General features: G+C 31.4%; 1 protein-coding gene across 8 annotated transcripts; it reads left to right on the top strand.

Moving 5' to 3' along the window:
• Window positions 1-201: 201 nt before the first annotated feature.
• Window positions 202-14,519, top strand: LOC129303275 (uncharacterized). 8 transcript variants are annotated; one of them, XM_054942481.1, is made up of 16 exons: window positions 208-357; window positions 423-980; window positions 1,413-2,505; window positions 2,626-2,691; window positions 3,292-3,576; window positions 3,690-4,448; window positions 4,537-4,626; window positions 4,721-5,308; window positions 7,497-8,047; window positions 10,347-11,430; window positions 11,548-11,853; window positions 11,963-12,724; window positions 12,816-12,899; window positions 12,983-13,595; window positions 13,963-14,009; window positions 14,310-14,519. In XM_054942481.1, the coding sequence occupies exons 2-15, from the start codon at window positions 466-468 to the stop codon at window positions 13,968-13,970; spliced, it is 6,804 nt and encodes a 2,267-aa protein (XP_054798456.1). In that variant the 5' UTR covers window positions 208-357; window positions 423-465; the 3' UTR covers window positions 13,971-14,009; window positions 14,310-14,519. The 8 variants fall into 8 exon arrangements, with proteins under 8 accessions (XP_054798462.1, XP_054798460.1, XP_054798461.1 ...); XM_054942480.1 differs by having other exon boundaries at window positions 233-325; XM_054942482.1 differs by having other exon boundaries at window positions 263-334.
• The last annotated feature ends 1,827 nt before the right edge of the window (window positions 14,520-16,346 follow it).

Genomic DNA, 16,346 nt, shown 5'->3' with positions numbered 1-16,346 from the left:
ATGATATTGATACGAATATATGAAATAATTTAAAATATTAGTGCGTAGTAGTTTTGGTTTGAGTAAATTAAACGACGTGAAATAGAAAAGGTAGAAAAAGCATTGGCCAAAAAAAAAAAAAAAAGGAATAGAAAAAGCATAGGCATTGACGGGTAAAGCAGGTCTTCACTTGGGTTTCCTCCGTGACTGTGTATATATCTCTCTGGTTTCTCTCTGCAGCTTGTAGTTCAATGACGTCAAATGGCACTGAGTGTGAGTAAAGAGGGAACTCAAATCTCAGATCTATTCAACAACATTCCTAGCCAGGCTGCATCCATCTAGCATTGTGCGACGAGTATTTTACATCCACCGGTTCTGGTATCATGTCTGATATTCTTTTTTCGTTTTCTTTGGCAATTATTGTACTGATTTTGATGCTGCAGATTTCAATTTTGGACACAACCGCCGAGAGATCAAGACCCTGTAATGGCGAACACTGCCCTGGGAGAATCTTCCTCAACCTCTGGTGCTCCTAATTCAAGTCTGACTTGGAAATATGACGTTTTTCTGAGTTCTAGTGGAGAAGATACTGTCTTGAAGTTTACAGATCACTTGTATCATGCTCTCACTAGACATGGGATCAGAACTTTTAGAGATGATGAAGGACTTCAGAGAGGAGAAGTTATATCAACACAGCTCATTCAAGCAATCAAGGATTCTCGCTGTGCAGTTGTGGTTCTCTCTCAAAAATATGCAGATTCCAAATGGTGTTTGAATGAACTACAACAAACTCTTGAAAGCAGGAAAGAAATGGGTGGACGAGTTTTTCCCATCTTCTATGATGTAGATCCATCTGATGTAAGAAATCAAAGAAAAAGAGTGGGAGAAGCTCTAGCCAATCATGAAAAGAGACTTAGAGGAGACACGGGCAAAACAGTGCAGATTTGGAGAAACTCTTTATCTGAAATTGGAAATATGATTGGTTGGGACGCTAGAAGTCGGTAAGTTGTTTTTCAAAATGACTTGATCATATTTCAAAGATTGTTAGTTTTAATTGTTTTTGCCTTGATCATAATAACGATTTGAATTTTAAAACTCTATTCACATCTCCACCCAATGCTTTTATTTTATTTTTATTTATTACTTTTATTCGTTTATACTGATTTTAATCTGTTCAGCAAAATAAAATTTGAAATGATGAGCAAATTAACTTAATTATAGTTCATATATCACAAATTGAAACATTTGTTGATAAGTTTTTTTTTTTGGGAGAATCATCATCGAATTTTTTATTCTAGTAGGCCATTGGATCAATTCTTGCCCACCAATTCACTATCCAATTATCTCCCTATCACCGTCTGCGACGTCATGTCTTGTTTTAGTAGACAATATTCATGAAAAGTCATATTTTGCATTGTTGTTTTATTTTACAGGCCTCAAGCCCAACTTATCGAAGAAGTAGTTGGAGAAGTATGGAAATATTTATGTTCCAAGTTACCATTTTATGATAATAATTTGGTTGGAATAGAGCGAAGAATGGTTGATCTAATGTCATGCTTGGAGATTGGGTTGGATGACATTCGCGTTGTAGGGATATGGGGTATGGGCGGCGCTGGCAAAACAACTCTTGCAAGAGTTGTTTATGAAAAAATCTCAGACAGATTTGAAATATGTTCATTTCTTCCCAATGTTAGAGAAACTCTGCAGACAAAAGGCCTAGTCTATTTGCAGAAAAGGCTTCTTTTTCGTCTTAGAATAAATGCGGAAATTCACGATGACCATGAAGGGATGGATATGATAAGAAAGCATTTCTACAATAAAAAGGTTCTTCTTGTCCTTGATGATTTAGATTGCACGACTCAATTCGAGAAGTTAGCTGAAAGTCTAGATTGGTTTGGTAAAGGTAGCAAAATAATTATCACAACGAGAAACAAGCACGTGCTTACTTCATGTGAAGCGAAAATATATGAGATGAAAGTGATGGAGGAAGATGAGTCTCTTCAACTCTTTTCGAAGGAAGCATTCAAGAAAGATGTTCCTGAAGAGGATTATTTGGAGTTGTCCAAATCTGTGGTTGCATATGCAGGAGGTCTTCCTTTGGCACTAAGCGTTTTGGGTTCTTTTCTTTTCGGAAGAAGTAAAGTTGAGTGGATCGACATTTTCAGTTCGAAGCAAATTTTGAATGAAAATATTCATCAAATCCTTAAAATAAGTTATGATGGATTAAATGAGAAAGAAAAAACAATATTTTTGGATATTGCTTGTTTTTTCAGGGGTTGGAGAAAAGATGTAGTGACCCAAGTGTTGAAAGGTTGTGATCTAAACCCTACAATTGAAATACAAGTGTTGATTGAAAGAACTTTACTGGTTGAGAGGGAAAGTCTTTTGGGATATCCCACTTTAGAGATGCACGTTTTATTTGAAGAGTTGGGTAGGGATATTATTCGCCAAGAATCTTTCAATGCTAGCAACCGTAGCAGGTTGTGGGAGTTTGAGAACATTAAGGAAGTATTGGAAAATAATACGGTGAGTACCTTTTTATTTCTAAATATTTCATTTTGTAGGCATGCAACTAATATTTTTAATATGCTTCACTTCCTTGTCATTTTCATATTAATTTTTCTGGTAACAAACCTTTTTTATTAGGGAACTGAAGCAATACGAGCTACTGCTATGCAAGGATATTATTCTTGGAACTCAAAAGAAAGAAAAGTACAGCCCAACGCTTTTTTAAAGATGATTTATATTAGATTACTCATAATAGTATACACTAATAATCAACTCATTTTGCCAAGGGAATGGAAACTTTGTAGTACATTGAAAACAAAACAAAAACTGTTATCATTTTTTGCTTTTAAAAGATGTTTCACAATATAATTTTTAATATTGTTTTTCAAAACAAAAAAATAAAAAAAATTCTAATTTTGTTAATTTAAAAATTATTTTAGAATTAAAAATCGATCGATAGTAATGATCAATTAATGGTGATGGATTATGATAATTATTGATTAATGTAACTGTAGTTTCCAAAAATGAAATGTAATGGATTTTGAAAATAAAAAAACAAAATGAAAACGGTTTTAAGATATTTCTATTTCTTGTGAGAACAATTTTAGAAACAATTAGATTTAAAATACTTATCCAAACAAGTTTTAAAATTTTTGTTTTTTAAAAACAAAAAGCTATTCTTTAAATATGAAACCAAACAACTTTCTAAATGGCTCATTTTGTTGACATAGTTCTCAAGTTTATATTTATATATACTTTTCTTTCTTACCATTTTGATATTATTTTTTTTTTGGCAATTATTAGGGATCTGAAGCAATACAAGTTATTGTTATGCAACCATTGTATGGGAGGTTGCCTAAAGTAAAAGTACACCCTGAAGCATTTTCAAAGATGAATAATATTAGATTGCTCATAATAGAAGACAGACATCATGCGCTCATCTTACCAAGGGGATTGAAATTTTCTAGTGCATTGAAAGTTGTTTGCTGGCGACAATTTCCTCTTGAAACTCTGCCACTTCCCTTGGATAAACTTGTTCATATTGAAATGCAAGACAGCAAAATAAAGAAACTTTGGAATGGTGAACAGGTGAGATTAGCACTCCATGTAACGTTATCTATTTTAAAATATATATCTTTGTGTCCATGTTTTGTTGGTATATTATTTAGTGAGGCTAACTCTCCAATCTTTTATTTGTCTAGCATATGGAAAAGTTGAAACGTATTGATCTGAGCGATTCTCACAGTTTGATTGAAACTCCAAACTTCTTAGGAGTTCCAAATTTAGAATATTTAAATCTCTCTAGGTGCGTATCCCTTGTTATGGTTCATTCCTCACTTGGAGAGTTGAAAAGACTTGTTGAGATTAACTTGAAGGGTTGTAGAAATCTTGAAATCCTACCAAGAAGATTGGAATCAAATTTTTTGGAAAGGTTAGATCTACATGAGTGTGGAAAAGTTGCGGTGCTCCCAAAGTTTGGGGAAGGTATGAATAAACTATCATATCTTGATGTGAGTAATACTGCTATGACTACACTTCCAGAATCGCTTGGTTCCTTGACTGGTCTTCGATATTTGGATTTGGGAGGGTGCAGAATTCTTGATCTTGACAAGTTGAAGACTCCCATAACTTGTCAAATTTCTAGCTTGGATGTAACTTCATTAACAGAGTTATGTTTAAATTGGTGTGGCTTGAATGATGGATCAATTCTTGATAATATTGGTGGTTTATCATCCCTCATTGCATTGGATCTAGGAGGAAATGATTTTGTTAATCTTCCCACGGGTTGCTTCTCTGGTCTCTTTGGACTTCTCTATCTTTTTTTGGATGATTGCAAAAGGCTCAAGTCATTACCATCGCTTTCAGCACGGTTGATTCGGTTAAGTGCAGCCGGCTGTGATTCAATGGAACCTTTATCAGATAGACAGTCATGGAATTTGGTTGCTTCAAGAGACCATGAGGTATGTTTGATTTCCTACAATCTATGTAATTAATGGTTTATGTGTATTTTAGTTATATATACGTGACATAATTAATTATTTATTTTAGTATCGTGGGCGAATTGAATATGTAAATACTGATGAGAGGCGTGATGACGATGATGTTCATGATGCTATATTGTTGTTCAAGAACGTTAAGGTATGGCAGTGTCTTTTTTGTGCGTATTATTGGGACATGCTCCCATTAGGGGTGTAATTAATATGAATAACAGTTAGGTATTATATTGGTGCAGTCGGAATATCTGCCACAAAGAGATTTTGTTGCAATTATGCCAGCTGTATGGGAAATACCATCATGGTGTACCAATAAAGAATATTACCCTTTGGATGAGGGAAGAAAGGAATGTGAGATAAAAGTGGACATACCTCAACATTTCCGTGAAAGTGAATGGTTAGGAATTGTTGTATGCCTCCATTTCTCAGGAGGCGCTGGTGGGATGTGGTGGAGTAGCAAAGGTGCAGAAGATGCTGATTACATACGCAAAGACTGGGCGCATGTAATTCCCATGAGGTTCTCAAAATCAACTAATCCTCAACTGTGCTGCATAATGATGGTGTTGGAATTAAATGAGAAAACATGTTGGCAACATCTAACACCTCATAACAACTCCCTTCACATTTTACTTTCTACTTTCGGAAGTCAGATCTGTCCCCCCAGCTCGCAAATATGGGGATGTGGGTGGAGAGTGATATGTAAAGAAGAGATGCAAGTGAATGTCACCCCACCACCACTACTTCCTACACCTCATCATCAGGTCATGCTTTCACAAAGACTCCTTCGTGAAGTAGTTAGAGACATGCATGTAGCAGAGAGAAAACAGGTAACATGATCACTCATCTTCATCTTACCCCGTCCCTTCTAAATTAGTTGTCATTTTAATTAGATTTTGAAAAAGAAGTTATTTCATTAAGACTTTTATATACCATCTAGTAAATGAAAAATGATAATTAATAATCAAAAAGTCTTTCCAGTGAATGAGGGTATTCAAATAAAATACCATTAATGTATTTTGATAAAACTTAATCTATTTATTAACTTTCTTAATCCATGTACAACTCCAACGTCACAATTATTTCGGTGCTCAGGGACTATTATTCTATTTAAACTCTTCTACTTTCACTTCAACCACTCTTTCTGACTACTTGCTTTTCTTTAAAATTGCTGAAAATCATTCCTAATGTAGCATTTGGATTGATAGATTTAAATTTTAGATTTAATTTTTGCATGTTAAATCTCACAATTAAAATCTATGTATTTAAAAATTATTTGGTAGTTTAAAAGTTTCAAATGAAGGAGATGGATGAGTTGAGATTCAAAACCAAAAATGAAAAAAAAAAAATAGGAAAGACAAGTTTATTTCTATTTTTTAATTGACAAATGATGAGAATGAGAATGAGGGAAGATACGAGAGTCAAAAAACTACATCAATAATAACAATACAAAGAGAACAAAAATGTTTAAATTGGTTATAATTTTAAATGACTAAAGCACAAAAGAAATTTGAAATTATAAAAGAATTGTACTAAGAAATGAAATTGAATTTGAATTAAATCTAAATTCGTAAATTTTTTATGTCCAAATGAGATATTTGGATCAAACTATAACATTAAGGATCGAGATTAAATTAATTTGACAGAGAGAAAATCCTATTCTTCACTTTAAATTCTGCATTAAATATGCAATAATGGTTGCCCCTTTCAATTTTGGACAATGAAGTTTCCATAGAGCAAATGGGGTCCTGTATTCCAATTTTTTCCTTCATTTTTTCTATTGAACTTTTTACAGAGTCAGTGGGTGTCTTGAACTTAATTTTAAGTCATTCTTATCATTGAACTGTTAATATTCGATGCCTCATTATCTTGCCATTTACTTGTTGCTTGTTGATCATTATTTGTTGAGGTGGATGCATTTTGTTGACTTTTTTTAGCCACAAATTATCTAAGTGAATGTGTTTTAGGACACGTCTCGTAGCTCTTTTAACGTTTAAGGGAGAAATGATCTAAATAATTGAGTTCAAGTTACTAAGTGTCACTAGACAAAGTGACCTTATTAAATTTGACTAGGCATCGACTTGGATGCCACATGGCCTAAAAAAAAGTCAACAAGAAACATCTTTTTGAGCAAATAAAAATCAACAAGTGGTGCATGACCTTATTATTGATGTACATAAATATTTGTTAATTTATAAATGACTTCTTGTTGAAACAAGCCAACACTTATTTCTTTCTATGATAAAATCCTGTCAGATTTTACTTATTAAATATATATGAGTATTTGTTAATTTATGAAAGGACACTTGTTTAAATAAGTAATTGATTTAGAAATATAAAAATTTACGAGAGAAATTTTTTTATACACAACATATACTAAATTTTTTATCAGATAATAAACAAGCTATTATGGCTTGGTGGCTCTATGACTTTTTGGTGACCGAAAGGCCTTAGGTTCAAGCCCCTTTGGCCACCTTGGAGATTTAAAAGGCTGCCAGTCATTGATGTTAAGAGATTTAGTGGCTGGCGGCCTCCTGTTGGTGTGCTTCTAATGGTCCTTATTCGCGATTAATATGCTTGAGAAGTCCTTTAATGTAATTTTCCCTTTAAAAAATATACAATGGATAGATTAAGTGCTCTGTTTTTTTCCCCCTGTTCTGTAATATTTCAAGAGTTTGCCGGATATATAATACCATGCTTCAAGAGTTCAAGCACAAGAAAGTAAATTATGATTTACACAAGAAATTGCTAGTCAGTGAAAGATGTGTTAATAAATGTGTGTTAAGCTTTTAGTTTTTTCGTCTCTGTATCTCTCGTTTCACTCAATAATAGAGTTCAGTGACATCCGGTCCTAGCAGGGAGTCATAGAGAAGAAAATAAGATCTCACGATAAGATCCATAGATAGCAATACTCATCATTGTATGATGAGTATTATAGATCCATTAGTCTTAATTTCACATCTTATATTCTTTTTTTCTCTTTCTTTGGCAAACGCTGATATGATTTTTCCGATGCAGATTGCAGTTTGGAGACAATCAAGAGCTCGAAGCCCTGCAATGGCCAACACTGTGCAGGGAGAATCTTCCGCAACCTCTTGTGCTTCTAATTCGACTCCGACTTGGAAATATGATGTTTTCTTGAGTTTTAGAGGAGAAGACACTCGCTTGAACTTTACAGATCACTTGTATCATGCTCTCAAAAGAAGTGGGATCACAGCTTATAGGGATGATGAAGAACTTGAGAGAGGACAAGTTATATCACCACAGCGCATTCAATCAATTAAGGATTCTCTCTGTGCAGTTGTCGTTCTCTCTGAAAATTATGCAAAGTCCACCTGGTGTTTGGATGAACTCCAAAAAATTCTTGAAAGCATGAATGGAATGGGTCGACCAGTTTTCCCCATATTCTATGAGGTAGATCCTTCTGATGTAAGACATCAAATAAAAAGTTTCGTAGAAGCTCTGGCTGAACATGAAAACACATTCAGAAAAAACGTCAACAAAGTGCAGAATTGGAAAAATGCGTTGTCTGAAATTGGCAAATTATCTGGTTGGAAGACCCGAAATCAGTATGTTGTTTTTCAACTTAACTATATTTTTAAGATTGTTGGTTTTTTTTTTTTTTTACTAGATCACAAGGATTTTAACTTTAAAATTCTTTCCACATCTCCATCCAATGCTTTAATTTATTTTATTTTAGTTTTATTCGCTTATGATGATTTTTCAAATTTTTTTGGTCCTTTCATTTTCCCCCAAAAATTTTCTCCGGTCAATCTTCCTTTGCTGAGAAAAAATATTGATAGTCTATATTCACGAAGAAAAAAAAAAGAATATTGATAATCTATTGTTAGTGAAACATTTGTTGGATCTGTTAATTTTAATTAAATTTCCATAAATTAATTACAAGTAATATTCCTTACTTTATGTGTTGATATGTTACTATTTGAAGTAAATTTCTTTAAACTATTTCCACCAACTTGGAGCAGGGGCGGCTGGCCGAAAAAAAAACAAAAGAAAACAAAACAAAAACAAAACTTTAAGCGGGGGGCGGGCGGAGCCAGCCTGATTTATTATTAATATTAATTTTTTTATATTTTTTTGCCAATATTAATTTTCGCTTTCATAAATTGTATTACACTGTAGACAATATTTAAATATTTAAGCTTTTATACAATTTTTTTAATAAAATATATACTTTTAAGTTTTAACACATCACTTACCTATAAAGCACAAATACTTTAAAAAAGTAAACATATTCCTATCCGATATGATGCTTATAAGATATTTTTAGCATACAAGATATTTTTAGCATACGTATTCAATATTTTAACACTTGTAATGTGATCTTTTTTTTCAATAATTTTTTATTATATCACTTAAAAATTAAAAAAATGTTTAATATTTTAGTTAATTGTTATAAATATCCTTATATTATTTTAAAAATTTTTGTTTAATAATTAAAAATACCTATACCTATATCATCAAATGTTGAAATATACATTATAGATATTCCCATATTTGTATTCTAAAATTTTAAAAATTTGCCGTATCATTATTTCATGTTGTATTGTAGTGGATACAACCTTGTCACTTACACTATAACTATTGTTATTATATTTTTTATTTATTTTAAAATTTAAAATTCAATTATTTTGATTTGATTGAAAAAATATCTTAAGTATATAAACTTAAATACTAAATTTCTTATAATAAATTTTGTACAACTGTTTATACCACTGGTTGAGGATTTTTTGGGGATAGGATAAAGTTTCAAATTTTATACAAAATTAAGTTAAACTATATAAGATGTTAAATTAAAAAATGTAAATTAGATAAAAAATATATTGGCACAAATTTTTCAATTTGTTATAATAATTTGCATGTGCTTTTCAGTTACTTTAATTTTTTTTAAAAAAACTAATATGTAGATACAAATATTGCATCATTCTTTGTTTATTGATGAAGAGAAAATCGATAAAAAATATTTGGAAAAACATAACTTTTAATTTCTGTATTTTGCTTGTATTTTGCTATTAGTCTCTTATTTTATTTTCGGTGTTTTTGGTCCCTGTAATTTTATTTTTTATTGTTTTAGGTCCTTCCAAAGTCTTTTTACTTTGTTCATGGAGGGACTTAAAACAATAAAAAATAAAAGTTGAGGGACCAAAAACACCGAAAATAAAGTACAGAGACTAATAATAAAACACAAGAAAAGTCAAGGATCAAAAGTTATGTTTTTTTAAAATAATTTTATGAACTAATTAATTGTATATTTTGTGATGGATCAAATCTAAATATTTCATAGTGTATAGTATATTATGGGTATGAAATATGTATATTATATTTGTATGTGTAACCGGAGGATGTTTGGTTGTGTGTGTGTGTGTGTGATAATGGGGAGAGGGTGCCGCCTCACCACTGTCATATTTGAAAGATGACGTTATCCCTATGTCACGATTGATTTTGCTTTTATATATTGTATTGTTGATGTTGATAGTCATTTATTTCAATGTGTTCAGAAGAAAATGAAATTTGAAATGATGAACGGATTAATTTAACCGAATGACAGAAAGAAAACGAGTTATTGATAAGTTTTTTTTTTTTAAAGAAAATCAACATCGATTATTTTATTCTAATGGGCAATTGGATCAATTCTTACTTGCGGACCAATTCACAATCGAATCGTCTCCCTGTAACTGTCAGCGACGTTATATATATTTTATGAAAATCATCTCCCCATCCTCATCATATCAAAATAATGTACTCTCGTTTTAACTGACAATATTCATGAAAAGTCCTATTTAGCATTATTATTTTACTTTATAATAACTATACATGTTATGTTGAACAATGTTAACCCCTTTGTAGGCATGAAGCAAATCTTATCGCAGATGTGGTGGGAAAGATATCTCGTTTTACTTTTAAGGTACCATCTTACGATGATAATCTGGTTAACATACAGCCAAGAATGATTGATCTAATGCCATGCTTGGAGATTGGGAGGGATAACGTTTGCCTTGTAGGAATATGGGGGATGAGTGGTGCTGGTAAAACAACTCTAGCAAGAGTGGTTTTTGAAAAAATCTCTGACGAATTTGAAGTGTGTTGCTTTCTTCCTAATGTTGGAGAAACTTTGCGAAGAGAAGGCCTAGTTTCTTTGCAAAAAAAAATTATTTCTCATCTAAGAATAAGAAACATGAAAATTTATGATGATCATGAAGGAATGAGCATGATGATAAGACAGCTTTTCTGTAATAAAAAGGTTCTTCTTGTCCTTGACGATTTAGATCATACGAGTCAATTGAAGAATTTGACTAAAAGTCCAAATTGGTTTGGCAAAGGAAGCAGAATAATTATTACTACAAGAGATATGCATGTGCTCACCTCAACTGGAGGGAAAATATATAGGATGAGAGCCATGGAGAAAGATGAGTCTCTTCAACTCTTTTCTAAGATAGCATTCAAGAAAGATCATCCTGAAAAGGATTATTTGGAGTTGTCTGAATCTGTGGTTGCATATGCAGGAGGTCTTCCTTTGGCACTTAAAGTTTTGGGTTCTTTTCTTTGCAAAAGAAGTGAAGATGAGTGGACCAATACTTTAGATAGATTGAAGCAAATTGAAAAAAGTGGAGTTCTTGATCAAATACTTAAAATGAGTTATGATGGATTGAATGAGAAAGAAAAGACAATATTTTTAGATATTGCTTGTTTCTTCAGGGGTTGGATGAAACATAAAGTAAACCAAGTTTTGGAAGGCTGTGATCTAAATCCAACAAATGAAAAAATTCTACTTGTTGAAACAAAACATCTTTGGGATGATCCCACTTTAGAGATGCATGATTTACTTGAAGATTTGGGCAGAAATATTATTCATCGAGAATCTCCCAATGTCGGGAAGCGTAGCAGGTTGTGGGAGTTTGAGGACATTAAGGAAGTATTGGAAAATAACACAGTGAGTCCTTTTTTTCTAAATATCTCTTTTTGTTAATGTACATCTAATGTTTTTAATATGCTTCACCTTCTTGTCATTTTCACGTTATTTTTCTGGAAACGAACATTTTTTTGTTAGGGATCTGAAGCAATCCAAGCAATTGTTATGCAAGATTATTGGAACTCAGATGCAAGAATAAAAGTGCATCCTGAAGCCTTTTCAAAGTTGAATAATATTAGATTATTGATCTTATCTGAGAATATTGATGTTCAACTCAGATTACCAAGGGAATTGGAACTTTCTAGCCTCCAATGTCCTTTTAGTGCATTGAAAGTTGTTCGATGGCCATCATTTCCTTTCGAAACTCTCCCACTTCCATTGCATAAACTTGTTGATCTTCAAATGCCTTCTAGCAAAATAAAGAAACTTTGGAATGGCATAGAGGTGAGATCAATGATTCATATGCATCATTGTTTGTCTTGAAATATATGTGTCCATGTTTTATTGATAAATTGTTTAGTGAGACTAAATCTCCATTTTTTTATTTGACCAGTTCATGAAAAAGTTGAAACGCATTGATCTAAGCTATTCTAACAAATTGATCGAAACTCCAGACTTCTCAGGGGTTCCATATTTAGAACAATTAATTCTTTTGGGATGCGAAGCCCTTGTCGAGGTTCATCCTTCTCTAGGAGAGTTGATAATGCTTGTCAAGGTGGACTTGTCTTCCTGTGAAAATCTTGAAATCCTACCAAGTAAATTGGAAACAAATTCTCTAGAAAGGTTAGATCTAAGTTGCTGTGGAAAAGTTGCGATGCTACCAGAGATTGGGGAAGGCATGGAAAAATTATCATATCTTGATGTGAGTGATACTGCTATAACTACACTTCCAAAATCACTTGGTTCCTTAACTGGTCTTGGATATTTGGATTTGAGTGACTGCAAAATTCCTGATCTTGGCAAGTTATTGAAGATTTCTGTGACACGCCAAATTTATGGCTTGAATCTAACATCATTAACGGAGTTATATTTAAGGCGGTGTGGCTTAAATGATGGATCAATTCCTGATAATCTTGACAGTTTATCATCACTCATTGTATTGGATCTAAGAGGAAATGATTTTGTTAATCTACCCACGGGCTGCTTCTCTAGTCTCTTTCGACTTCTCTATCTTTTTTTGGATGGTTGCAAAAGGCTCAAGTCATTGCCATGGCTTCCAGCACGGGTGATTCGGTTAAGTGCAGACAGTTGTGATTCAATGGAACCTTTATCAGATGAACAACTATGGAATTTGGTTGTTTCACGTGACCATGAGGTATGCTTGTCTTTCTTATACAATCTATGTACTTGATGATTTATGTGCATTTTTAAACTATAAATACATAACATAAATAACTATTTTATAGTATCGTGGGCGAACTGAATATGTAAAAAGTTATGAGATGTCTAGTGATATACATCCCCCATTTTTCATGTTGGAGCACGTTAAGGTATATTTCTATCTTTGGTATTATTTTCACATGCTCTCATTATGAGTTTAATGAATGTGAATAACAGTTTAGCAATGTTGCAGCCGGAATTTCTTCCCCAAAGAGATTTTCTGGCAATCATACCAGGATGTGAAATACCATCTTGGTATACAAATAAAGAATATTATCCTTTGGAAGAGAACGTTAAGGAATGTGAGATAAAAGTGGAGATACCTCAGCATTTCCGTGAAAGTGAGTGGTTACGAATGGTTGTATGCCTCCATGTCTCAGGTGAGGGTGGTGGGATTTGGTGGAGTAGTAAAGGTGCAGAAGATGATGATTATATATGCAAAGAGTGGGGGCATGTTATTGACCCTAGTGAGCGTGATGATGATGAGACTCGTCCTAAACGGTGCATAATAATGGTGTTGGAATTAAATGAGAAAACATGTTGGCAACATCTCACATCTCATAACAACTCCCTTCACATTTTACTTTCTACTTCCGAAAGCATTGGTGGTCAATTTGACATGAAAATAATGGGATGTGGCTGGTGGAGAGTGATACGTAAAGAAGAGATGCCAGAGTGTTGCATTCTCAATCATTTCACCCAACCACCACTACTTGCTCCTCCTCGTCATCAGGTCATGCTTTCAGAAACTCTCCTTGACCAAGTTGCTAGAAAAGTGTGGGGGAAAGGGAGAAGACAGATAAGAGGTAACCGATAACTCATCTTCTTCTTACTCTCCCTCCCTTCTAAAATAGTTTCCATTTTAGATTTTCAAAAAACAAATTATTTCATTAAGAATTATATATATATATATATATATCATTTAGTAAATGAAAATGCTTATTAATAATAAAAAAGTGTTTCCAGTGACTAAGGGTATTTAAATAAAATACCATTAATGTATTTTGATAAAACTTCATCAATTTCTATATTAACTTTCTTAATCTATGTACAATTCTAATGTCACAATTATTTCAGAGCTGAGGGGCTATTATCCTATTTAAGCTCTTCTCTACTTAAACTATTCTTCCGACGACTTAACTTTTCTTTAAAATTGCTGAAAACCATTTACAGGTGCGTGAAATAGTTAGAGCAGTGGATGTAGAAGAATGCAGAAGGAGGTAATAATAACTCATCTTCTTGCTCCTTCCCTTCTATAATATTTGTCATCTAGCAAATGAAAAATGCTTATTCATAATCCAAAAAGTGTTTCCAATGAATAAGAGTATTTAAGTAAAACACCATTAATGTATTTTGATAACACATCTAATTATATATTAACTTAATCTATATGCAACTCCAACGTCAAAATTATTTCAGAGCTGAGGGACTATTATTTTATTTAAGCCCTCTTCAACTTTCACCTCAACTATTCATCCGATTACTTACTTTTTTTTGAAATTGCTGAAAACCATTCACAGGAACAAGTGATGAAGGAGTGCACGTTTCACATGCAAGGTGATCAAATGATCATGTGGTTTTTCATATATTGCATTATTTATTCAGCAATCAAGTACAATTAACTCGAGTTAGCTTTTTGATTGAGGACAATGAACAGGATGACATGTGATGGTTTTCCCCCCTTCTCTCCTACTAAAAAGTATTAATCAAATAAATATCTTAACATGTCATTGGAGAATGTTATTTTGTTTGAAATGATCTTTTGAAAATATAAATGAGTTATCAAACAACATATTGGTTGTGTGTTGATAAAACGGTGAATTAAGTATTATTCAGAAAAAATTAACGAAAATGGTTGACTTTTTGTAAATTAATTAACTAAAGTATAATTTTGTTATAACAATTGAACAATGAATTTATAAAGGAAAGAATGATGTCAATATAAACGGTAGTCAAGAATATTGTTAGTCTTTTTTAATATTTTGTAGATATAAATGCAACTGTAACAATCTCATATTTTATTCATTTATAACTTAAAATATGAAAAGTTGTGAAATAAATTTCTTTAATTTAATTTTAAATGTTATCATATATTAGAGAGATTTTAATAATAAAATTAACTAAATGAGAAAATTTGGAAAAATTCAATATCATTATCTAGATTGAATGTCACGTGTTTCACAATTTTGACTTCATACAAATATAAGAGGAATTTTTTAAAGTTTGATATTAAACTAGATATTAGAAAAATAATTGCATGATGAATTTTAAATAAAGATGTCTTCAAGAACTTGAATAAACATAATAAAATTGGCTTATTAGACATATGTAAGATTTATTTGAATATATTAATCTTTAATTTAAAGAATATAAACGTTGTAATAATGAATTCTCTTATATTGTGGACGTGAAAATATCATTAATAGTTAAAAAAATATTAGTATACAAAATTTATATCCATTGTATTAGAAGTTGTAAGTTATTGAAATCATTTCAAATAAATTTTTTACGCATATTAATATTTTAATAGGAGCAAGCAATGTTTATTTAGAGCATTAAGCATGATGACGAACAGCAGAAAATTAATCATGACAAGATACTTTACAAAATTATTTGTCAGCATTCTTTTTTATCATGATAATATTATCGATGACAAGATTGTAGTAATAATGTCTACTATTTATAATTATTAATCAAAGGTGACACTTGAACATTTTATTAGGAACTGAACTGAAGTGCAAATTTTTTAATAATATATATGTCAATCATGATTGGGACGATTTGAAGGGACTCTTTCTACTCTCTCCCCTACTTTCACTCTCCGTTGGTTAAAATTTGAATAAAATATATACTAACATTCTTTATACTTAATTCAAATTATGGAGACCTCATTTTTATTTTATAATGATGATATTTTATTTTGACCAAAATGCCCCTCTGTAACATTTATAGTGCTCTACAATCATTTAAACTCTTATCTTTGTCCAAAAAATAATTTTAACATATATTTTCGCATTTCTGTTACATTATTAAGATGGCTAATTTTTATCATATTATGAGTTGAATTTTTTTCCTGTGCATAAATTTTTATCCGTCCAATAATTTAAATATGTAAACTAACTTATTTATTAATCAAAGAATATATTTTCAATTATTTTATAAGATTATTAAATGACATAATTTTGAACATGTGATATTATTATGTTATTTTTATAATTTAAAATAATATTATATATTTCTTTAGACTTATATTTGTTAAGAAATTACTCATAATTTCAATCACATTGTTTTTCTTTGTTTAAAAATTAATTAAATTTTGTCTATGCTTACTACAAGATTAAACAGATAACTAATAAATATTAAAAAAATTATTAAAAGGTAAATTAGAGATTCAGTACGAAGATTGGTTAATTAGTAAATAAAATTTATTCAAATATAGTTTTCCATTTAAAAAAATATATTTCTGGAAGTTAAAAAATATTTTTAATTTAAAAATATTTATGAATAACAAATATGTTTAATTTTCGTTTCAAGCTCTTAAATATTATGTGCTTATT

Source organism: Prosopis cineraria, unplaced genomic scaffold, assembly GCF_029017545.1.
Source record: "Prosopis cineraria cultivar Desert tree isolate PC_DT_omini unplaced genomic scaffold, ASM2901754v1 PC2, whole genome shotgun sequence".
NCBI lineage: Eukaryota > Viridiplantae > Streptophyta > Magnoliopsida > Fabales > Fabaceae > Prosopis > Prosopis cineraria.
The sequence above is the reverse complement of the archived record's forward strand: the minus strand, read 5'-3'. Positions and strand labels throughout refer to the sequence as shown.